The 25023-nt window shown below is 45.5% G+C and overlaps 2 protein-coding genes across 2 annotated transcripts in view; one reads left to right on the forward strand and one right to left on the reverse strand.

Annotated features, from left to right (window-relative positions):
- LOC120955139 (uncharacterized) overlaps positions 1 to 25023 on the reverse strand; it is a 438811-nt gene that overhangs the window by 227209 nt on the left and 186579 nt on the right. The gene's annotated exons all lie outside the window — the stretch shown is intronic.
- LOC120955140 (condensin complex subunit 2) lies at positions 20858 to 24641 on the forward strand. Its single transcript, XM_040375678.2, has 5 exons — positions 20858 to 21261; positions 21353 to 21475; positions 21555 to 23048; positions 23122 to 23292; positions 23930 to 24641. Exons 1-5 carry the CDS (start codon positions 21178 to 21180, stop codon positions 24308 to 24310), a joined length of 2253 nt encoding a protein of 750 aa, XP_040231612.2. The 5' UTR covers positions 20858 to 21177; the 3' UTR covers positions 24311 to 24641.

Below are 25023 nucleotides of genomic sequence, written 5' to 3' on the forward strand. Positions count from 1 at the left end.
TGGCTGGTGAGATTTTTGCAAACGTGATTATCTCAAGAGCGGTAACAAATTTGCCATCCAAAGTGCTGGCGGCGATTAGTGTCAAGTGCATTGTGGCGCGGGGGGTTCGTTCTCTATCGCTTATTTTGGGAGCCACATTCCAAGCAATTCCTGTGCGTGTGTGTGTGTGTGTATGTGCTCCGCGCTCTCTTAACCTTGACTTCCAATCGGCATAATTTCAGTCACGTTAAATGACGGAAAGGCATCCTGCAAGGCGGCGTACTGTAGTAGATCCGTGTATTTGTCGCCTGAAGGTTATTGCCCACTTGAAACGAACAACCTGCCAGCAGGGGTGGCGTCCTGAAATAAGGGACGCGCGTTTGGTAAAATCGAGCCGTTCTGTTTGAAGCAGCACTTGAGCGGAATTAAATATTAACTACACTTCATTTTCGAACACTCTCAACCAGTGCTCCGTCGGCTCCGGTCGGTCACGTCCGTGGGTGGGTTGAATTTTCAACAAGGATTCTCGCTTCCTCCCGGATGAGTCTGAGCTAGGCAGAGGCAGCTCCGAGTTTCCGGTACTTACAGAAGTGGGTAAGATATTCAAAAAGGGATAATAATAAGTCCCCCGGTATACGAGACATTGTTCGAAAAAGCAAGGTTTAAGACGATCTCCCGCACGATAAAGTTTCTGCCGAGTGGTCGGTTTTTACGACACGGCCTCTACACCCAACTGGCCATAGATCTGGAGCCGTTGCCAAAGACGAAATGGAGAAGAAAAGAAAAACTACCTTCTAGGCAGATCTTACCGACAACCAACGTCCGTTTGAACCAATACGAGACGAAGATGATTCACCATCCCCTGACGCGTTCGGTCGGTCTTATTGGTCGAGATCCTTAGCAAGGCAACGGAAGGCAAGCGGATGGACGGGTAAAACAAGAGCAAAAGATTCCTTATTTCTACCTCCAACTCCAGCTGGACGTTGTCAATGGACGAAACGTTTCATTTCCTGCAAGCGAATGAAACAACTGCCTGTCCCTTCAGAGGACGGTGACAGTTTCGTTTTGCCACTTTTCGGAGGGCCAAATTGAAAAGTAGACTGGGAATCGGTGAAGGATCTGCTTTTACACTACACTCAATTTCTTTTGCCTTTCTTTTGACGGCATCGCCCCCGTAGTGATCCTCTAATGAAGTCTTCAGAATGGAGTTAAGCACTTGTTATTCTTTCGCAATGTCATCAACAGATACAATGTCTGTTTGGTTGAAAAAAAAAGATATTTTAGGTAGTACAAAACTGTTATACGAAAACTAAACTGTTATACACTTCTCTTACAAGAGTTACATTATACAAAGATGTATAATTATTTTGTAAAATTTGCTCCCAAAAAAAAAGATAAAACAAAAACATAAAACAAACCCTCACCGAAGGTTCACTCTCCCTTCAAAATGTCACAAATGCCATCGGAACGCTTATTCTTTCAAACTTTACAGACGGCAAAGAAGTGGGTGCTTCTCTCACTCTGTCTCGTGGGCCCGTGACACTTGGAAAAGAATCTTCCAACCGATTTGCGTCCTCACCAAACCATTTTCTGTGCCATTCTGTGTTACGGAAGAAGTTAAAATTTTCCACCTTTTCGCTGCCATCCCTTCTCCGGACATGGAGCGCGCGCGCCCGTCAGGAAGGAAACAAGCGTGAATCTACCAAATTGCCAACCTATCAGTCGCTGCGCGCAAAAAGAATTGTACCACAAACGATTGTCCCAGTGTGGAAGGAACAAAAGGTTTCCAAGTACGGGGGCGAGTGGCAGAGCAAGGACGGAAAAGCAAACGAAACAATAGACACAGACTAATAAAAAAGAGCAATTTTGGCGAAAACGAGTTGACACAACGTAAGAAAAGATGAAATTTGCTCAAAAAGTTTAGCGGAAAAAGTTTTTCCACCAGGAGCAAAATGCTCGGTGGTGAGGGAGCGCATAAAAAGAAGAATGCACGGTCTCTGCTGGGGTGGCCGGGAGGTCGGGAAACGGTAACAACTTTACTTCCGGCATGCGTTTCCTGCTGCTGAAGGGTGCTGCCACCAAAGGCAAGTCCCCAACACACTGCGCTTTGTTGAGCGCAATGGAGCGCAATAGACTCCTCCGACAAACGCCACCAAAAAAAGGGGTGGCCTTTTTAAATGAACATTAACGGCAAAATTGGCAGAAAGCGCTTCAAATTCTGGGAACCTTTTCTGCTACCCAGCATCCTCGCCAGGACCTGCAGACTTCATTTCCTGTGGCACGTTCGTAAGATAATTGTTCCATTCTTCGGGGGAGACGGCCTCTCACCATTGCACCATCGCGTACCAACAGTAAGTGGACTGTTTTCTAAACCCGTAGGAGGAAAGGGTGATTCCAGTACTTCACAAGTACGGTAATTTATCGGCCAGTATCAACGGGTCTTAGCGCGGATTAAGCCGTACGGCGAAGCTCGAGTGCGTATAGCAGGCGCGGAAAAGGCCACCACATTGGTATGCACAACAAGTCGGCCGACACCTTTTGTTAGATGAGGGGGGAAAGGATTTAACTGACCCATCCTTCCCGGCTTCATAAGCCTGCTCAATTACATCAACCGCACGGCAGTTCGGTGCGCGCGTACGGTACACGCGGAGTGATGTATCCACCCTTTCCGCTTTCCGACCATACGTCGGGAAGCAGGCAGGTATTATGTTTCATAAATAATGGCTCAAAATCATACGCCAGCACAAAAGGCAAAGTTTCCATTTTCCACACTCCTCCGCTTTAGTCGGGACAAATGAATTTATGCTGCCCCTGTCGTTTTGCCTTGCCTCTTTTGCACTGATGCGCCCACATTACACGCATGCTCGTTTGATGCTGCTTGTGTATCGTATCGTACCTTTCTGCCTAGCTTCTGGTAGTGGCAGATATGAGCGTAACGAGGGCTCTTTCAAAATACTCATACCCAGTTTTTAAATTATTTGAACTCCAAAATTCTTGTTGAGGCAAGAGAAACATTATACAATTTGATTCCTTGGCAGAGGTGTCAAAAGGGTCGAGGAGGACCAACAATGTTCAACGAGATTATTGTTGTTCTATGCGTATTTACACTTTGAAGAATTAAAAGCTTTAATTTAACCCTTTTTCAAGTCAAATGATGACAGCAAACTAACAGCATTAAAGAGAGGAGGTTGTCTTTTCCAAAAATAAAAGGATTGCTTTACAGGAAGCATACAGTTTGCCGTACAGAGTAGGAAGCGTACATATGTATCCACTCGAATTCTCCCATTTTGTCATTGTTGAAAGGCATATCATACCATACATCTTTTAGTATTTTTGTTGTTTTTTTTTATTTCCTACTTCTATGTGATTTTGTATCTATTTCGTCTCGCTGATTACTCAAATAGTTTGAATTTACTATGAATCGTCGCAATCACAACTCGACATACTTTTTTCTTCCTGCTTATAATGATCCTGCATGATGATCTTTATATAATACTTGTGTTCAAGATATTTTTTTGCAGAAGCATACTCTATTAGGAATTCAAAACTCAAAACTGCAAAATTCTGGGGTCGTGTCTGCCTCAACTTCAAACATTTCGGAACCATCTTCGAAAGGTAGGACCGATCAGCATTATCGGAAGTTATCCGGAGTAGTATGGAATTGGCCTAAGTTCGAACTCGGAGTAGTCCGGAATCAGAGTAGTACAGAGTCAGAGTCGTCCGAAGTCAGAGTCGAAGTCATCTGAAGTCGTCCGTAGTCGGAGTCGTTTAGAGTTGTCCAGAGTCGGCAGGAGTCGGAATGGACAGCAGCAGTGTTGTTAGCGGTGACGTTCTTGGACATGAAATTGCCTATTTTGACACGACTTGAAGCTTCGCATTCAGTTTTCATTCTTTCATTCTACAGTCACGTCAAAGAATGTCGTTTGATTTGACGACATTTTTTGGCGACATTCATTTGACTTTCATTTTCGAGTGCACTAGATCTCCTTCTCCTATGTAACACTTTTTTTCTTTTAAATTCGTGTACTCCAGCAAGAAGAAACTAATTTTCGCTCTGGCCGAGTAAAGATATCTGAGATATTGAGTCTCTTACGATTGTTAAAGGCACGGGGCAGTTCTGGATTCACAAGATGAATGTCAATTGACATTCAAACTACATTTTTTATAGTCGTGTCATCGAAGAAATGAATGGCGTTCTTCAACAGTCGAGTCATGGCAACAGTGAATGTGATGAACGAAAAATGATTTTGACCAGCAGCCTACTACGAACGTCAAAAAAAAATGTCAACAGTTTACAACACTGGACAGGAGTCGACGGGAGTCGGAATAGGTAGGGATCGGTCAATGTCGTAGCTGGATACTACTAATAATGCTGTCGTCGCTAAGCGCTATATGTACTTAGGAACAAAGACCTGGTTACGAAGAGCACTCGCAAAGCAAAAGACGAAGAAAAACTGAACGAAATAAAATGCCAGCCTGACACTGACCGACTCCGACTCCAGTGTGATTCTGCTTCTGACCGACTCCGGAAGATTCCCACTAAGGGCGAAACTAGTTGTTCCGATTTTGCCGGAGCCAGAATCGAACTAACAATAGCCAAAGTCGTATCGGAGTCGTGGATAAGCTCCAGAGAGTACATCAGCGACTTAAGAATCTTCTTACAAAAAAAGTACTAACAAAAATTAACAGCAATAGCAATTCAAATCTTAGCTCCGCTTTTTGTTCTTAAGCCCCCTTTCTTGAGTCTCAGTCGGTACATCGGCTTCAATGATCATCCAATTCCGAACACAAAAATCACCCGCACGAAGTCAACCTCTCATTAAACCGCTCCAAAATTGCTGCTTCAAAGAGTGTTAACTCAAAAGTCAGCAATCCAAGGGTGAAGAAGAGAAAGGCAGGAATTTCTAATCATCACAATCATCATAAAACCCGCAATCAAACAAACCTCCACCAGCTGGGCTTCACGGTTCCTCCACGACTCCGGTCGTGCACGCGCGCGCCACGAAACAACAAATCGACAACTCGTTCAACACGGCGAACGATAATGATGATTATGATGTGGCAAAATAAGCGTATAAATAATAGGCCCATCGTTACGGTCTGATGAAGGCACATCCACGAGGGGCGAAGGGTACAGGCAAACCTACACCAGTGGCAATATTTAAATGGCTGTATGAAAATACCACCGAACAATGAGTAAACCCCACCGCCGATGCCCAACCGGCTTCATGCACAGCACATTTGGCGAGGAAGTCATACATACACACGGCGAGCTCCTGACGTCTTTCACATCCCGGGACAAACGTGTCGGAAGGCGAAACAGGTTAGCAGCAGAGAGGGTAGAGTAGTGTGCCGTGCATAATGCAAACAAAAGCTACAAAAACACACACGGGGGGCACACGCACGCACCAGCTCGAGCTCGCTGGGCGTCAAGTCACGAGCAGCATTAATTAAGTCCCAGGCGATTTGATTTTAACTGGAGCCTTCAACGTACGTGTGTGTTTTGCTCTCGTACGCCCGTACGGCTTCAACGATGGACGCAAAGCACGTGATTCTCCTGTTCCTCCCACCGATAGCAGCAGCAACAGCAGCAGCAGCAGTGATTTGATTACGTCAGCCCATTACTGATAGAGGCAATTGTATGTGCCAATAGCAACGGTGCCGGAATTGCTCGGGCCAAAGCGGAACAGGACAGGACATTAAACCATCCCCCCATAGTGTGTGTATCTCTATGGGGTTTTGGTTTAAAAACCGTAATCGAAATCGACACCAGCACCGTCACAAGTCTCCAAGGTTCCGAGATAATAGAGGACATAAATTCTGAGATGATTTAGGTCCTCTGTCTGGTTCCGAAATTTTACATCCATCCACACCATCCTACGCAAGGCTCGTGTTGGGAAGGGGCGTTGTGTGCTACTGAAACAACAACCGTGCCCCGCGCTTACTTTGCAACTCAACGAGATGCAACTCCCCGCGGTGAATATCCCAATGCGTATCACAAAATGAACAGATAATCATTTCAATTACATAAATCGTCACAACACGCATCCTGCTGATAGGGGCGCCCGCGTATCGCTCGTGTATCGTTTGCAGGTGACATGTGTGACGCACACGGCCTGGGCGTAGCGCTCAATGTAACGGAACCAACCGGCATCCAACAGTATCCACAGCAAGTCCTGCATCCTTCCAGGACATTTTTTTTTTCGGGAGAATGCTCAACTCCCACAATAACTGGGAGGCATTTGGCGCGTTCGGTCGGCGCTCCATCTAGTTGGGTAATTGTAAATGACGCCGGACTCCAATGCATGATCCAGCCGTGCATGGGGAGGCCGTTGTGTCTGACAGTGACAGAGTGAGTGCAGAGTTTGAATTATGAAGACTCCCTGCACGTCCCTGCAGCCCATTCAAACCGGGCGAACCGTCAGGCCATGTGACGTTAATCTTCATGGTGGAATGCCATTTTTCTTCTGCCCCTATCAAACGTGCGTGACGTGTCGAACGGTTTACATCTTATCTCCCCCAAGCTGGAGCAGAAAGCATCGATTTTGAAGCATATTAATCGTGTGGTTAGGTTTGATAAATTGAAGAACGCTCATCCATAAAATCTTGAATAAACGATACGTACGATTAATGTACGCGGCGTAGAACTCGAAGTCAAAAATGCTTTCCAAAAATTCATTTCCATCGCACATTTAGCAGCACTTTGCGCCAACCTTTGCTAAAAGCTGCTGCTGCCAGAAACTCATCAAAAGTACAATTTTAAATTTGCACTTTGCTGCGACGCTAACGGAACTCGATAAAGTTCCGCCACGGCTAAAGCGACCACTGTACCAACAGCAGATAAAAGCGGCGATTTGCGATCTTCCACGCGTACCATAATTATCTCCGGCTTTGGTCCATCCAAAAAACGGGAAGGATAAATTTCCATCGCAGTCTTGGAACCGAGATCCGCAGGAAGAGCCCGCAGAAGAAGTCATAAAGCAGCAACGACCGAACACCGGATAGTGTCCAATGTCCTGGGACTACTGCTGCTCGCCCTTCATCCACGATATAGATGCGCGCATCATATCATTAATATTAATCGCTGCCATCGCGGAGAGCGCTGCATACGAAGCGCGCACCATTTGGCTGCATCACTTAACCTCCCTCCTACTCTTTTCTGCGCTGTGTGAAGGATATGAAAGAAAAGCCACTAACCAGAGTCTCGCCTTGCTTGGCGAACGGGACGGAAATTTGCACAATGTTTGCCCACTCCCGGGAGTCTCGAGTTACTCGAGCGAGCGCCCCTTTCATTTTTCGTTATTGAATTTGTTATCGTTTATGAAGAAATGTTTCACTGCAGCAGATGCAGCTGGACGAGCTGTAATGAACATCGTGTAACACCGGCTTCATATATTTTGCTACTGCCAGAGCCAAGTCTTCGTAGCAACACGTGTTTTGTGTATGACTTTATTTGGACAAAAACCGTGGCTTTCGTTCCTGAGCGAACTGTCTCTACGCAGATAATAGGAAGACGAGACGATATTTTTGATTCGATTATGAATCCAGGGGTGGCATAATTGAATTAAACAGTCAGTGTCTTGGAGAAATAGTTACGCTGGAGATAAGGCAAGTATTTGTCCTCAGCCGATATCCCAGCCGGGCAGTTCAGTAAGCGGGAAACCAAAAGGCAAAACTCCGGTAAATCCATTTCAACTAAAGGAAACAACCTAAAAGCGTGAACCATTCACCGCTCATCAAGACGTCGGGTGTCTACAAACAGCACACAAAAAACCCTCGGACAAGACCCAAAAGCCAACGACTTGTCGCATCCTGCCAACTACCACGGCCAAAAGACACCATTTATGTCCTTTTCTTCCGATGGCAACGACGATGTTAATCAAAAAAAGCATCGTACATTATCAGCGAAGCGGAAAGACAATTTTGCCTCCATGCAGTCGAGTGGATTTGCCATTTTTCCGTGGTGCTGCTGCTATTGTGCCGGCCCGGTGAAAGAGCAACTGAAAAAGAGATGCGCCGCGAAACACACACACAGTTAGTTTGTGTAGTGGAAGAAACCGCGCCGCGTTCCGTCAATGAGAGGGAAGACATTTGGCAATGTGTCTTTCGAAAATTTAATATCCACCCTCGCGCAAAAGTATGCAAAAGGTGCAGGAGGAATTAATATTCAAACTCATTAAAAGTTTTTAATTTAATAATAACGTCATGTTCGATATCAAAACTTGCCCCCCGCCTTGCTGGTAGTGTTTTGGTTTTGTTCGGCATAGCTTGGAACGATTTCTTGCTCTTGTTGTGCTTCTGCTATTTCGTGGTTAAAATACTGAAACAAGAGCTCGTTCGTACGCTGCATTGAAGATGAAGCCCAGAGTTCAGTTATTGAAGCGAAATAGTCATTATTTTGAGAATGGTTGCTGATTGCATATCTGATTGAATTCGACATTGAAGTTCCTCGCTTTGTCTAACGAATTATTTTAATAAGGTCAAGAGCTTCATATTCAAACCAAAAAACAGGGAAATTTCTAATCCACAGCTGTAGCAAATTTAAGAATTTTGGAATAAAGCAACAGTAACGAAACATTAGAATCAAATCGAAATTGAAACACGTAGCATCCCCGGAGAACAGGGCTGGCCGATGATAAATGGTAAATTGTTTGTAATTTTATCGTGGCCCATTTTTTCCTTATACCTTACAACCAGCTCCACCGGAAAAAAACACCTCTCCATCACCCACAATGTAGCGTCGATAGGTTTGGAGAGGGAAGAAAGAATTTAAATTGTTTTTTTTCGACGCTGTACGATACGCAAACGTGGGATCCGAAACCGAAACAGACACAAGGCAAACGGAGAGCAAAGCCCCGTCGATGCGACAGCGGAAGTGGAAAATTAACGATTTCCAATTCGCGAAATCGCGATTGCTCCTTCCGCTTCCGAGGTTCGTTGCGACGAGCGTTCGCCGGGTTTTATTTTCATTTACCGCCCGAACAGTAACAATAACAAGGAACACCACCACCACCATCGATAAGAAATGTGGGCCACACTGCTACGGTGGGATGCATTGCTTGCCTGTGTGTATCCGGGTCGAGAGCGAGGCCGTTGAATTAATTTATTGATTTTGATAAGCTTTTATTTTTCACCCACCCACGCAACAACAACGCCTGAATTGCTGCATTCCGATGCGGAAAAAGGGGGCGTCCAACGAACCACCGGCCGCGGTTGTCTGATAGGGAAATTAACTTTTTTTTTTGTGCGCTGCTTTTCCGATATTTGGGAGGATAATTTGTGCGGTTTTGATGCGGTTCGTTATCGCGGGGAACGCGAATGAGAGCTGAGGAAAGTTTATTTTGGCTTTGGACGGGAAAATCGATACAGCCTTCGAGAGGGCGAGCGAATGGTAAAGAAAACATTTCTTCCTACGGGAGCGGTAATGATTTATCGGAATTGAATGGACTGATTGATGGGGATGGGGATTCATTATACGTGGCAGCCAGTGTAGGAGTCCCCTCTGATTGTTCATTGAATTGATATTTATTTTATTTAAGACTGTTCTGCACCGTTTGATTACCTATTTAAGTCACATAAATAATGTATCATTTAAGTAAGACATGTGTTTTTTCATCCTTAACGCCGAGAAAACGAGAAGAAACGACTTCAACTAAAGTCCACCGTGTTTTAAAAACGAACAATTAAACAGGCTAAATTTTTAATGACAATTGCATAACTTTAGGCTTCTTGTAAACATCAATTTTAAAGCTTTGTATTTAGTTTTGGAGAAAACAGATTCAGATTCACGATTCGGAATAAATCTTTCAACTGATTCAATGAATCTGAATCTCGGCTGGAAAGATTCATGAATCTCAAAGCATCATGTATCTCTGATGATATCTCTGGTCTCGAATTCATAGATCTCATAAGATTCATACATCTCGAAATATTTACGAATCTCTAGGGATTCATAAATCTGCCAAGCTTCATAGAGCTTATTACTCTTCTTCTTCTTAGCGTAACAACTGATGTGGTGATGCCAGCTTATGCAGACTTTCGAGACTTCTTGGCATGTACCACACAGCCGGATTCTTTGTTTTGCTACGGCATCGATCGCCGCAGTATGGAATTCAATATTTTGAATATCATACATTTCTAAAGGTTCAAGAGTCCCTGGTGATTTATGAATCTTATTGGATACATGAATTTTGGAAGATTCGTGAATTCTTGGAAGTTTATGAATCTTCACACATTTAGATTTAGAGATACATGAATATTTGCAGATTCGATTCGAGATTCGAATCACTCATCTCTCAAGATTCGTAAGAATGAATCTCAAAGAAAGATTCATGAAACCCAAAACTATTTGTATTGCTTAAGTTACCAACAATCATGTGTTTTTTTAGATCCTTTAATGTTATCCTTCCCATTACCTGGTTATCCTATTACAAGCGATATTACACACGCTATAATATGCATAGCAATATTCTACAAGGGATAACATAATGTCTGGAATGACCGCCAGGGGGATTTTGCAGTCACACGATCATACTAATCACGCTACATTTATCGCGACATTAAATTCCGCTCAGCAAAGCACCTAAAATATTTCTTGGAAATCTGCCAATATCTCGCTAATGCAAATAAAAGCCTGAACACCAAAGCATCTTGATGAAGTACTCCCCTGGCGCAGGAAAGTTAAAACCATCAACCAACACACACCAACAGCTGGGCCAGCTGGCATCTCAAATACACTGCCGCACATTCCATTACTCTCTCGCCCGCCTCAAACTAGTTTGCCTTCTCACCCAATAACTCTCCAGCGTTAAACGAATCGGATTGGATGGTGCCATTTTTTTTCATGAAACGCTTTTAAAAATCCTTATATCCCGCTACAACCGAACGCAAGAGATGCTATTAGGCACAACAGAGCAGCCTACACTGACGCCAGCATGAGTTTGCAAACTCCATTATACTCGACATGTAAAACGACCACGGGGGGTCTAACGAGAGCGACCGCCACTTTTTTTCCTTTTTCCTATGCCTCCACCAAAGTACGCCAAGTGCATCACACCGAACGATGAGTGCAATTTAATTTTCCCCTCCACTTATTGCACTTTTCCCCGGCATGGTAACGGAAGTAAAAGCTCCCCGCCCGGGCGAGTGGTGCCGGGTGTAAAAATTCACCCGAGTTCACCACGCTGACCAACGCTACCAACGCGGACTAACGATGACGGCCCACGATGACAGCCGAAGTGGCTAGTTGACTGCTTTATGGAGTGGAATAATTAAAGCTTTTTATTAATTTCAAGGTTGATGATCTCATGGCACCGTTGGGCATTCGGAGAGACTAGCACAGTGACCACCTACTCTAAAGACTCGATATGCCATTTTAGGGGCCATTGTCAAAGTGGAACACCAATCGACCAATCGCTAAGGCTTGGACTAGGGGAAGCTTTAGCCATTTCAACTGAACTGAAATCGAGCCTCAGATCTTTTTCCCCCCAGCTGGGTTTTGGTTTTATTTTTAAAAAAGCATTTGATGAGTCTCACTCACACACTTTTGCACACTCTGTCCCAGTCCAACACGACAGCCTGCCTCAGAAGTTATCATTTCAGCGACGGAAACTACCGGATTCACGACAGCACGGCGACACACCAGGGCGAGGATGATGAAAAGCGAACAAGCTTCATTAACACGATTTTCCCGTCGGACGAGCACGTAAAACAAAAATGTGCACCCGCCTCCAGTTTTGCCGGCCGAGTCCTTGACTTTGAAGGTTTTCTTTTTTTTTGTTCTTCTGGTTTCGTTGAAATCCTACTCATCCTCGCTAACGCTTCGATGCATTCGCTTTGCCACGCTGCTATCGACGTCAATCTCATACTCGGTAGTACTCGAATTGGAGGCGGCTTTTGAAATTAGTTGAAGCGCAAATTAAACGCAAAGTACAAGGACACATCTACCGATGGGGCCCGTGTGCGCATCAGTTCCCGGCTTTCCGCCGGGAGCCGTCCCGAACAACCCTAATGAAATGTAAACAGTCGGTAAATGAGTATTTCCGAGCCATGCTCGATGCGTTATGATTCCGTGGAGAATATTGATGATGAAAGTGGCTGGCTGGGCAGAAAAGGATGAGTTTGAGCTGTTCGGAAATGCTACCAACGAGTGCTGTTGTGTGTGTAGCGTTACTAATATCTCAAGTAGGCGAGACAATCGTGGAAATTAAGAACGCACGATTTGGGCATTTTTAGTTAATATACATATATACGGTCTCGTGGTACAGTCGTTAACTCGCACGACTTAACAACATGTCCATCGTGAGTTCAAGTCCCTGGTGGACCGTGCCCCTATAAGTAGGACAGAATATCCTGCTATGGGTAATCAGTAAGTCACAGAAAAGCCAAGCCCACTTGTAGTATAGAAAAAGCCTTGACCGAAAGCGATTGTTGGACCAACAGCAGAACAAGAAGAAGAATGTACTTGAAATGTTATGAAGGATTAGGTTATTAAACTTAAATTATTATAGAGTATCTTTAGTAAAGTACTGAACAGGAAAAAAATAAAGTATGTTTTTACGAATCTTTTTTTCGTGATCCGATGAATTTCCAATCTGAATGATATAAGATAATCAATAAAAAATTAATAATGCACATAACCAATGATACTAAAATTTGTCATCTTCGTCAAAAAGAATAATATTACGAAGAACCATTTAAAGGACAAAACGAAGGATTGATGAAGCAAAATGAAACAAAATGAGATGATAACAGAAACACATAAGTTAAATCACGAACCAAGAAACTAAAACCAAAACGGACAAAGAAATATAACAACATGAAATATAAACATAACAAACCAACAAATATCAACAAAACAAATGACCATAAAATAAAACAGCAGAAGCACGAAAAAAAACACAAATGATTAATTAAAAACAGAAACAAATACAAGATAAAGACATTTATAGTACGGAAGAAAAACGCAAAGTCAAAGAAAAAAAAAAGGAACAAGAATATATAAGAAAGACATGAACATTAATACGAAATGAATAGCTAAAGGCAATGAATGTTTGTTACATAATTAGAATAAGATAATAAAATAAAATAAAACAGCACATAATTAGGCCATACGGCCCGTTGAAGATTAAATAAATAATAATAATAATAATAATAACATACACAGGATGCCAACTCCCATTGGTATATCTACCTAATCAATATGCCCCCAGTCTATTGGATTATCTTTTTACCTTAAATTCGTAACACGTCACACTAATTTTACCTTAAAAACTTACTAATTAAAAGTAATTGCCATTTGCGCAACAAGACATATACGCGCACTACGTATTTATCCCCTCTATTGTCTCCGCTCTCCATTCTTTAGGCTTGCAAATGCAAATTAGGGCATTTATTTAACGCCCAATATGTATTCCGTTCGCAAACGTTCCATACCCTCGTACCCCGGCCCAAACAGGCGCACATATAAATTGTAGCAATGTGTCTGTTTTTCACGTTTGCCTTTTTTCCACCAACCCACCACAACCAATCCAATTAACGCAGCACAAAAATGTCAGCGGTGGTTCAATATGTTCGAGTGTGCCCCGTCGTTGTTGTTGCCACACTACCACACTTGTGTAAGGATGGTCGTTGTTCAAAACACTGGAAAAAGCAAGCCTGCTTGTGAAACTGATCGTCAAACAGCAAAACACGGGAGCGCACAGCAAGCCACCAAACGGCGAGGAAGTTTTAATTTAGAAATTCCAAAACATGATTATCATGATAATGTCCACCCCAGTTGGCGGGGGGTTTGCTAAAATTGTACAGAGTAAGTGAGAGAGAAAGAGAGAGAGAGAGTGGATGGGTGAGGTGAGGACCTTTGTGCGTGCCTTTTACCCACTTTCAGGCTAGTCAATTTGTGTGATTTTCCGTAATCGACATGCCAACCGGCCTTCCCAGCCGGAACCGATGCCATACGTGCCCTGTCATCCGAGCGGAGGACACAGACAAAAATTAATGTCCAATATTAAAGCCATTCGATTTTGTAACGCAAAACTCTACAGTGGATGAAACACCATCGACCAACAAACCTTTGTCGTACCCTTTGTGGAAGTAGCGAACAGTACCATGAAGTTATGCTGGAAGGATTTAATTCTTCCCCGTGTTCATCCTACGTCCCTTTTATCTCAGGTGAAGGGGGTTTTTTGCGGTTTTTTCAGCAACCAGTTCCAGTGCTCGGTGTATTATTTACAAACTTTACCTCCAACTCGTTAGGTGGCTCAATGGCACCAAACTTGTGTACCAAACACATTCGCTCGGATTAAGGGAGTACAAATGTGAACCTCTCATCCCCAGACAACGAAGCAGCAAAAGGGGTTGAGCCAGAAATAATTCTAAATTTATATGCACCAAAAACCAAACAAATCGACCCTCTTCTGCTGCCGGTTTCTGACCTTCAAGGCCGGGTGCCATTTATTTGGAACGTGCCACACGTCCTCCCTTCCCAGCAGGTGTACATGTGCTAGGCACGGAGAAAATTTACGCGAAAACTTCCGGCTTCACCAGCAGGAATGGAATGGTTAACCGTACTCCTCCGCGGAACTCCCCAACCATCCCGGGCGCAGAATGTCACGGAAAATGGCAGCAAATACTTATGAGTCGGCACACATCGGCACACGGAAGTTACGGTACGGAGTGAAAATTAATCGAATCATGGCAGGGAAGTTCCTTTGCAGTCCTCAGGTACACGCTGCGCGCACAAAAAGGGTTACAGCAATTTCCGGCAATCGCACAAACCCCCCTCGTGACGATAATGGTGAACCCGTTTGCTGCTCTTTAATATCGAGTCCAATGAAAATGGGGAGAGCGAGATTCACCGAAAGAGTGAGATAGATCCAAAGAATTGTACCCTTCCTTTTTAAAAAGGATATCGGAACAGGGGGAGATGGGATTAAGTTATCGCAAAGTTAGGGTCGGAAATGGATTAAAAGTAATATATACACACACACAAGCAAACACAACAAAAACGGCACACAGCGAAGAACCCCTCACGAACGTGTTGATAGGTAAGAGAGATTGTTGTAACGTTTTAGTTGACTACTTGCGAAAACTGGATAAATGCCGACATAATGCTCTTTAAAAGGACTTTTTTGTTGTTGTTGTTGCTGCTGTTTCCAAGCGTATGATTACAACGACAAAAAAAGTCGTTCACAAATCTGAAGTGGTGTTAAGGCACACGATTCAGACACACACACAGCTCAATCGCTACACATTGTGCCAGGTGTTGAAAATCCCATGAGGATACTTTATGGCTTATTGCTTTAAAGCTGATTGGCGTTAGTTCAAGGATTATCGGGCATTGATGGAGACGGGGGAGAAGTAGATGAACACGTCCAGGAGCAAATGTTCAGATCATTAAAACACATTTTCCGGGATTTTTGTTCCCTTCCCCTTCAACTCCCTTGTCCAAGCATGTCCATCGATCGGTCGTCGGTTCATCACTTTAAGCGTGTCTTCTTCAACTTAAAGCAGACCGATTGCACATTTTGCACCAAATCTACGAAAAGACACGAGAAAGAGGTTATAAAGCATTCGTTTTTATATAGATTTCCGGCATCATTTTAAACATACCATTCGGTGCATCGTAAAATCACGCTCCGCTATCGCGTTGTTCCATCATCTCTCCATGATATCTCTAGCGTATCTCAAGCGAAATCTCTGCAACGTGTTCCATTCCAACCCGAAGCACTAATCCGCCATAAATTCAACCCCGTTTGCGCGCCCACCAGGTTCAGATACGCACCCGCGCACCACAATGTCAGCACAAACTGCAAGTAGCCACTTTCTCACGGCCAGATTTACTTCCTGATGCTTCACCCGCTCTAGTCGCTGCGAGATTTCCATCAAATTTTCGCAATGTCCGCAGCGCAGCGGGAGCCTCTGCGGGATGCCTTCGCGCGTTATATTTTGATATCTTAATTGAATTAAACACGCAGGCAAGGTGGCCAACTCTGTTAGGAGGGTTAGAAGTGCAGCAGCAGTAGCTGCAGAAGAGAGCGATTTTAAGCGGGTGTGCGTCAGCACCAAAACCTGTCAGCAATCTTCCGCAACGCTCCTTTTTTTACGACGGTTATTAGAAGCAGAAGCGACACTAAATCATACACCCGTGCGCATTGCTGCCACTTTCCCCCCCTCTCCGAATTGTGCACCTTTTCACCGGGACAGCCTCTTAAAGGCCGGGCGATGATAGTTTTCTTCGAACGGTTCCCCGTATCCCGCGTGGTGACGCTTGTGGACGAATATTGAGTCGTAAAGAAAAGCATCCGATTATTCCGTTCGACTGAATGGGAAGTTTTAATCTTCTTAACACAATTGAATTTACGCACCCATTCCACGCTGATGTGTCAGTGTGTTCCCGGGAACTGGCTGGCTGGCTGGCGAAGTTCGTCCACCGGACGGTGGCCGGAGTGAACCGGAGGACGGCCCAGCAGCAGCAGAATGGCACTCACCCATTGTCAAGCTGACAGGCTTTACCGGCGTCCTTTACGTTAGGCGTCCTACTCGGGCAGTGACATTGGACTTGCTGCTTTCGCAGTTGGTTCAATTCTTCGTTTCCGGTGGCGCTTTTCGCACACTGCAGGCTGTTTTTTTTGCTTTGCTCATCTTTGGTTTTTTTGGTTTAGGACAGCCGATGTCTTTTCCCCCATTGTGTGTAGGAGGAGGCTTCACTTGAATCTTGAGAGCAAACCTGCGACATCCAGGCCCGAATTGTCCGAAATGGGTTTTTTTTTGTGTGAACCTATCTTGGCTGCCATTCACATGAATTTTGCTCGATGGGGAACGATTTTATTTTTCATTATTCATAGCATTTCGGGCGAGAAATTTCCAACGCTTCTTCCAACCGCAACAAACTTCCTATTGGCAAGACACTTTCAGCGAGTATTTCTTTCTGCTTGGTGCTAAATTTAAATTGTTCAGCAGTAATCTGGAGTGAACACATCGCATTTCAGCTGAAGGAAAAACAATCTCCGCTTCTTGGGGAAATGCATCGCCAAGCAGCGGAAGCGGTAGTGTGTTACATCGCTTTATGCAGCAAAAACGAATCTTCACTTCTTTTTTGGATTATTTTTGCTTCTTTTTCTTCTGCAGCAAAACGGAAAAGTTTTACCTTCTAGGGTGTGTTTGTGTCCTGACAGCACACCTTCGCGAAGTGAACGAGTGCTATTTTCTTCCCCTTTGCAAGCAGGAAAGTTTCCGGACACAGAATACAGCACCGTGGTACACCTGTTGGTACCCGACATTGAGTGCTGCTGCATCCCAAGCGGGCGCACACACACACACCCTTTACTTTCTCGGGTGATGTAAAAAATAATGAATTTTTAATGCGGCAAACTTTTCCCTCCAACAATCAAGCTGTTGTTTGGTGCCGGTTAGGAACGCTGCTGCAAGCACTGAGAAATGCAGTCTACTGGAGCGTACCAGAAGACATACCACCAACACCAACCCCACCATGTCTCGCATCTCGAAATGGTGCGAAATTCCCCACGAAAGTATCTACACCGCTGTCGGAATTCCTTCCACCGCTGAGTTGTGCCGTTTCGGGCGAGTCCGATTGTATCGGTGTATTCAAGCAATGGGGAGGACAACAAAGAAACCCCCTGACAAATTTGTGTGCACCACGTGTGCCGGATATTTGTAACAACATTTCGACATTGTAATTAGCAGTATGTTGTGTACTCGGTTGCGCTACTCCCTCCTCTCCTTTTGCAAGAACTATGAAATATGGGAAAAATTGAACCACCTCTCTCTGTTGAAAGAGAACTCGCCGAAGAGGAAGAGATTAAATTACTACGCTATGTTGAATGTGGTTAAGACACGTGTGATGTGCGTTTCGTTGCACGCTGGTAACACTTTTTGATGAAACGAAACATACTGGTGATGTGCTCTTTGGAGCGCATCCACGACTACGATCCGACTTCGGATATTGTTAGTCGGATTCCGACTCCGTTAAAATCTGAACCACTAGTGCCGCCCGGAGTCGGAGTCGTCCAGAGACGTCCAGAGTCGTCCGAAGTCGTTCAGAATCGTTTAGAGTTGTTCGGAGTCGTTTGGAATCGTTTGGAGTCGTTTGGAGTCGTTTGGAGTTGAAGTCGTCCAGAGTCGTCCGGAGTCGTCCCGAGTCATCCAGAGTCGTTCGGAGTCGTCAGGAGTCGGCTAAAGTCGGCCGTAGTCGACCAGAGTCGGAGTCATTCGGAGTCGTCCAGAGTCGATTGGAGTCGACCGGAATCGGAGGCGGTCGGAGTAAACAGGAGCCGTCGGGTATAATGTGCTTATGATTAGATATTTCATACCGTATTTTTTACCTTCACTTTGTGCGTGCACTTCGTATACAGGCCTTTGTTTCGAAGGCCGACCCCGGAAGACTTCGACTCCTACCGATTCCGGAGGACACCAGCTGACTCCAACCGATTCCGGACGACTCCGAACGACTACAGACGACTTCGCACGACTATCAGAAGGTTCCGGCCGATTCAGAACAACTCCAGATAATGCTGGGCAGACCTGCCTTCCGGAGTCGATTCCAAAATTATTGGAGTCGAATCGGAGTCGAATTGGAGTCGACTCCGGATTTTTGCTAACTTCACCCATCACTAAAACATACCACCTCCTGCACCAGGGCGCACCGGTCCGGAACTTGGAAAAAGGTGTGTAATTACATGAACCAGACTTACCTAAAACGAAAAAGAAGATTATAGAGGGGGGGGGGGGGGGGGGGAAGCATTAGTGAAATCGTACGAGGCGTAAAATTTGCATACAAAAATTTAAGTAGTATCGGAAGGAATTCAGGCGTTGTTACCTTATATAACAACTCGGCAACAGTACTTGCTGGGTACTTTCTGCTTACACGATACACGATTTCAAATATAGATTCAGTGTTTGATTAAACATAATCAAACTGTCACTATTTAACTTGAATTTCTTCGTCACTTACTGGACTAAGAGTGGGCCAAGTCTCGCCATTTTACAGAAATGGAAGAACAAGTTTTATCGCTACAGAGCACACGATGTGATTAACGATGACTAGGTTGATTTACCAAAATGCGGCAGCACCGTTTCACACCCAGTATGAACGGGCTTGTAGGGTAGTGAAATCGCCAAAAGTAATAGTAGGCTTTGAAGGCAAAGAATCCAAAAAGAACATACGCAGGCATTCACTCCTTTGTTGCAGGAATTGAGTCACATGGTAAGCATTTGCATTGTTCTCTAGGTAAAACGAATAATTTTTAAATCACAAGAACAATAACTGAAAATTTAAGTAAGGTTGAAATATATCCCAAATGAAAAAAACAAATAATGGAGCATGCTAAAATAGTCGTTTTTATACCTTTTCACAAACGAGATTATTAATTTAAGTTAATTTTCTTGTTTTGGTTTTGTTTATTTAAACCGATTTTGCCTATTTAAATTTACCAAACAAAAGGTTTGACACCCCTGTGCACCATATCGCACCAGATCGCACAACAAGGGACTGGCTTGAGCTGCTGGAACGGAATTCCACGTATTATCCATGTAAACCGAATACAAAAGCCTTTAAATAATGTTTAAAAACAGCACTGAACTAATTTTACACTATTTAATACATTTATTTCGTCCAATTTGCCACATTATTATTCAGCGTACGCGTATCAACAGAAACAACCAACACAAAACTGACAGCACACCGGGGGGTTTGTTTCCGCAACAGAGGGCGCTCACGTCACGTAATGCGTTTGCGTTGCGCGATGACAGCCGTTCAATCAAAGTGACCAGAAAAACCGATTTAATTCCTACCGATTTTTCATATGCCTACCGATTCAGAAATAAGCCTCCTAAAACTACCGATTTTCCATTTATCCTACCGAAAATCACAGATCTTTGATTTTTCAGTCGTTTAAGCTTAATCTGTGACGCTTGGGATGCTGTTTCAAGAATTGCTAACCTCATTTGTTACTTATCGCGCTGATGCACGTTTGTTTGGCTGGCACTTTTAATTTTATCCGTTAAAATGTAATGTTCATAATAAGTAGAAAATGTCAGTTGCGTGGATTCCGAGAATTGCTCGTCAAAGAAAATCATTTAAATTTCAATTTGAATCTCGCTGTCGGCGGTTAAAGCTTACCCGTCAGACTTCTTCTTCTTTGGCTCAACAACCGATGTCGGTCAAGGCCTGCCTGTACCCACTTGTGGGCTTGGCTTTCAGTGACTAATTGATTCCCCCCCATAGCAGGATAGTCAGTCCTACGTATGGCGGCGCGGTCTGTTTGGGGATTGAACCCATGACGGGCATGTTGTTAAGTCGTACGAGTTGATGACTGTACTACGAGACCGGCTACCCGACCGACAAAGAGAATGAAATTTTCAGGCGAAGGGTAAGTAGAAACACACGGTAGGGGTCCAGCCCAAGATCGGATCCGAAGTCCGTTGTTTTGGGATAAAAATTAAAAATGGCGGATGGAGCGTTACCACGGAAAGAATGCGCTCTATTGCATGCCTTTCAAATGCACGAGGCGCTCTCACTGAAAAGAACGCTCGCTCGCGCTGTTTCATTGTATTTTTCTTATACCCCTTCCTTTCCGTTTCTTTCGCCTTGCGTTGCGATGAATTGGTACCCCACTTGATTCCAACGAGCTGCTCTGCGCTGGACTGAATCCCCCTCCCGCTCGTGTCTTTCTTAGCGTGCTGTGCGCTTCTCTTTACACGGACTTGGTGCACCCGAATCAAAAGAAAAACTTTAACACATCAAACTTGGTTTATAAATATTTTATCACTTTTATTGCAAATTAAACGCACATTTCAATTCATAGCTTCACACAATCTTACTTCAAACCTCACACATTATTTTTAAAAGACGCACACTTTTTTTTTTCATTCTCTATGCTAGTAGGGTAAAAAGAAATTGATCGTTAAAATAATTGATTAAATTTAAATGGTTGCGTTCTCAACAGTGCGCCTACCGAAAACCGCCAAAATAATCTGGCCACACTGCGTTCAATTTTCCCAACCGCCATTTATGTCAAGCACGCCAAACCGAGAGCGTCGCGCGTTTGTTTACATCCCACAGAGCAACAGGAAGCGGCGCAGTGCCCGTAATTGTCGGTTATTTGTAATAGTAATTGATGCATTAGCTAGGAATATTTCCATCGTTGAAAAGTATAAGCGTTTAGTTCAACCAATCCCCCCATGAGTTCGTTCACCAGCACACCGCTCCGTAAATCGGACGCGTCGCGTCTGTTCCGCACACCGCAGTCTGTTGTTGTCCGGGAGGTAAACACGGCCCGGGAGGGTGGCGTCTGTTTTTTTTATCGCACATCGCTGTGTGTTTACAAAACGCATTAAACCCGTTTCACATTTTTAGGCCGCAAACGACGATGAAGCCGAACGAAGAAGCAGACGTTCGGAGGTTACGCTCAACGAATCCACAAGCGCCGTGGAGGAAAATGAAAACATTAAGATGTGTTTGAAGCTGTACTCGGACAATGTGAGAAGCGGCGCGCGCATGCGCAAGTCAGTGTAAATGTGCCGTGTATTAACGTGTGTTAATGTCTCTCTGTTTGCAGAAAATGAGCAAAGAAAATGCCTGGTCGCTCACGATCATCGACAGCTTCGCGACGCTCATGTCCCGGCATTCGAAATCGCTGCAGAACTTCCAGGTAGCCGGTTCCACGCTGGAAGCATCGACCAAGGTGTACGGGCTGCGGGTCGACTCCGTGCACACGGACGTCATGCGCATGTGCTCGGAGCTGACGCGTCAAACGGCCCGCGCCATGAACAACAATGCCGCCGACCAGGACGACGAGGAGGCAGGAGGCGAAGGCAATGCGGGCGACCAGTCGATGGCCGAGGGTGGCGAAGGGGGCGGCAACAAGGAGAACGAGCAGACCGTCACCCAGCAGCCGAAGGCGAGGAAGAAGCGCACCCGCAAGGTGGTCAGCACGATCACGAAATCGAAAGACTCGATCAACGGTCCGCTGGACACGAACCCGTTCATGGATCCGTTCTTCGCCAAGCTGAACTCGGTCGTCGGTGACGTGAACAGCTCGAGCCGGTTGATGCAGAACATCGTGCCGACGAAGCAGTCGGAGCTGCGGCTCGGCATGGACTACGCGTTCTGGGATCCGGCGCCATCGCCCGAGCTCGATCTGGACGGCGTGCCGGAAGCGTACGAGGGGCTGGAGTGCAGCACGATGCGCTTTTTGCCCCTCGGGCCGAACAATCTGCTGCGCACGCTACGGTCCGGCTACCTCATCACGGATGCACCGGCCGAGGCCGACGAGGACGAGGAGGACGCGCGCACCAACCGGACCTCGCTCGACGCGCACATGGACGATGTGGAGGCACGCGATCACAGCGCGGCGCTGCTGAACCGGTCCGCGCTGGACGTACACTTTGACATCAACGCGGAGGTGGAACCGGTACCGTCCGGTGACGCGTTCATACTTGACTACGATGCGAAGGACATCGACGGCAACGACGACTTTGCGGAGGATGACGAGCTGGCGCTGGAACAGTGCAAGGGGCTGATGCGCAAAACGGTGGTGATCGAGGATATGCGGCCGCTCGATACGACCAGCTCGCATCTGGAGTACTCGTACCGGCCGCTCGACAACATTTCGCAGTTTTGGGCCGGTCCGGCGCACTGGAAGTTCAAGCGCTCGATGCGACCCCGCTCGACGATGGCCCCGCCGCCCAGCGATACGGCCTCGCAAACGTCATCGACCACGGCGAAGGGACGAGCGGTGGGACGGCGTAAGAAAACGTTCGAACCGGACACGCTGGACGATGTGCTGAGCGTGACGGAGACTCTGTTCCAGGAGTACAACCCCAACCGGCCGATCAGGGGCATCACGCATCTGAAGAGTTTGGTGTGCAAGAAGTGGGAGTCGAAAAAGCTGAAGCTGCCCACCGATTACAAGATCGATCCGAAGCGGTTCGATCTATACAAGTACGCCCGGGGGCTTAGCATGCCGGACTACGGGGCCCCGAACCACGCACCGTCGGAGGAGTACAACTGTGACGGTGGAGACGATCAGATTTCCTGCAGCAATGACACGGTAAGATGAGTGTTGGGGTTTTTGGTACCGAAATGGAGTTTAAATTAACCCTTCCTCCTCTGCCTTCATTTAGAACGATGGCGGTGATAATGACATGATGATGAACCATGACGATGGTGGCTTTAGCCAGATGGACCACGACAACGGTGGACCGGCGGAGGAGCAGCACGAAAAGGACAAAACGATGAATGCGACCGTCGGGCTCGAGGCAATCTCTACCGAGTTCCTGGGTGCACCGGATAAGGTAGGAAGGCGAGGCCTTACCTTCGATTCTATAAACTAGTAGTAGGAGCTCGGAATCGGACCTACCCGATTCCGATTCCGTGTTCGAAATCAATTCCGGAGCCGATTCCGAAGTCGATTCCGGAGCCGATTCCAGAGTTGATTCCGGAGCCAATTCCGAAGTTGACTGCGGAGCCGATTCCTGAGTCGGCTCTGGAATCAATTCCGCGATCAGAACCGGCTCCGGAATCGCAATTTGCCCCGATAACGGAATCATATTTGACTCCAGAATTAGAATTAGTTATTAGTGACTCCGTTTGGAAGCCGATTCTAATTTAGGAGCCAATTTCAATTCGAGAGCCGATTTCGATTCCTGAGTCGATTTTGGAACCAAATCCGATTCTGTAGCCGAATCCGGAATAAATTCTGGAGGCAAATCCGGAATTAATTCTAGAGCCGAATCCGGAATTAATTCTGGAGCCGATTCCGATTCCGATTCCGGAGCCGATTCTGGGATCGAATCCGGATGCTGATTCCGGACCAACTATCCGGTTTCGATTTCAGAAAACTTCGGTGCTAGCCGGAAGCCGATTCCTACGAAAACCTCATGTTTCCCATCACTACTACAAACCACCCAATGCCACTTAACACCTTTCCAGGTCCACAAGATCAACATAGCGTACGCCAAGACGGCCAAGGTGATCGACATGAAGCAACTGAAGTACAACTGCTGGCGCGTGATCAGCTCGCACGTGCAGGCGGAGGTAGGACCGCCGCCGACCCAGCAACCAGCAGCCTCCCAGCAACCGGACGTCACGATGCCCCCGCCAACCCAGCCCGAGGAGACGAGAATCACCTTCAGCGCGCTCTACCGGAAGGTGCCCCAGCTGCTCAGCAAAACGATGAGCGAAAACATCTCCAAATCGCTCGCCTTCTACGCCGTGCTGCATTTAGCGAACGAAAAGTCACTGCTGCTGGGCAGGCAGGAGGATTTGAACGATTTTACCATACGAAAGGAGGACGACGGGGATGCCGACTGAACCGGGGGTGGAAAGGAAACAAAAGGGGTTGGATAGCATTTTTTATTTATAGGCTAATGTATAGACATTTTTGCATTTTACGAAATTGGGACGACACTAAGCAGGAAGATTTACCAGTGTTGGGGGGAAGGAGGCAGGGTACACAGCATAGACAAATGAGTTTAAGCTGGGGAGAGGCGCGCTGGAGATGATTGTGTGTACAAAATGTATGTATCGTCTTCAAAACATCTTAGATTGTTTACAATGTCAGACAGTAACTTGGAATCTTTTTCATCGTAATAATGATTTTGCACAACTGAACAATAAAACAACTGGCACATAGGAATTCAAATGCTTATGTACACTTATAATAATAGTGCGTAGGGTTTTGCAATTTCAAATATAAGTAGAATGAAAGTTTAAATTGAATTCTTCCTAACTAACTTCCCTGGGAAAGATGACTAAAGAGCTAACGATTCGTAATAAATTTAGGTTAATAAAATAGATACAATGGGCTCCTACACCTCCTAACCCATCGCAGCCAATCGAAGGATTGCACGAGTAAATTAAATTCATACAAGCTCTAATAACATGGGCGTGTATCTAATCGGTGCTGTATGTAACCGATCGATCCGTTGCTTCAGATTTTATACCATTCCCCACTCTCTCCCAAAAGAAAAGGTGCAAAACGTCTGCCTTCCGTGTGTGTGTTGCGGTCCATAAAAACACAGAAG

The sequence above is a fragment of the Anopheles coluzzii genome, chromosome 3, assembly GCF_943734685.1.
Source record: "Anopheles coluzzii chromosome 3, AcolN3, whole genome shotgun sequence".
Taxonomy (NCBI): domain Eukaryota; kingdom Metazoa; phylum Arthropoda; class Insecta; order Diptera; family Culicidae; genus Anopheles; species Anopheles coluzzii.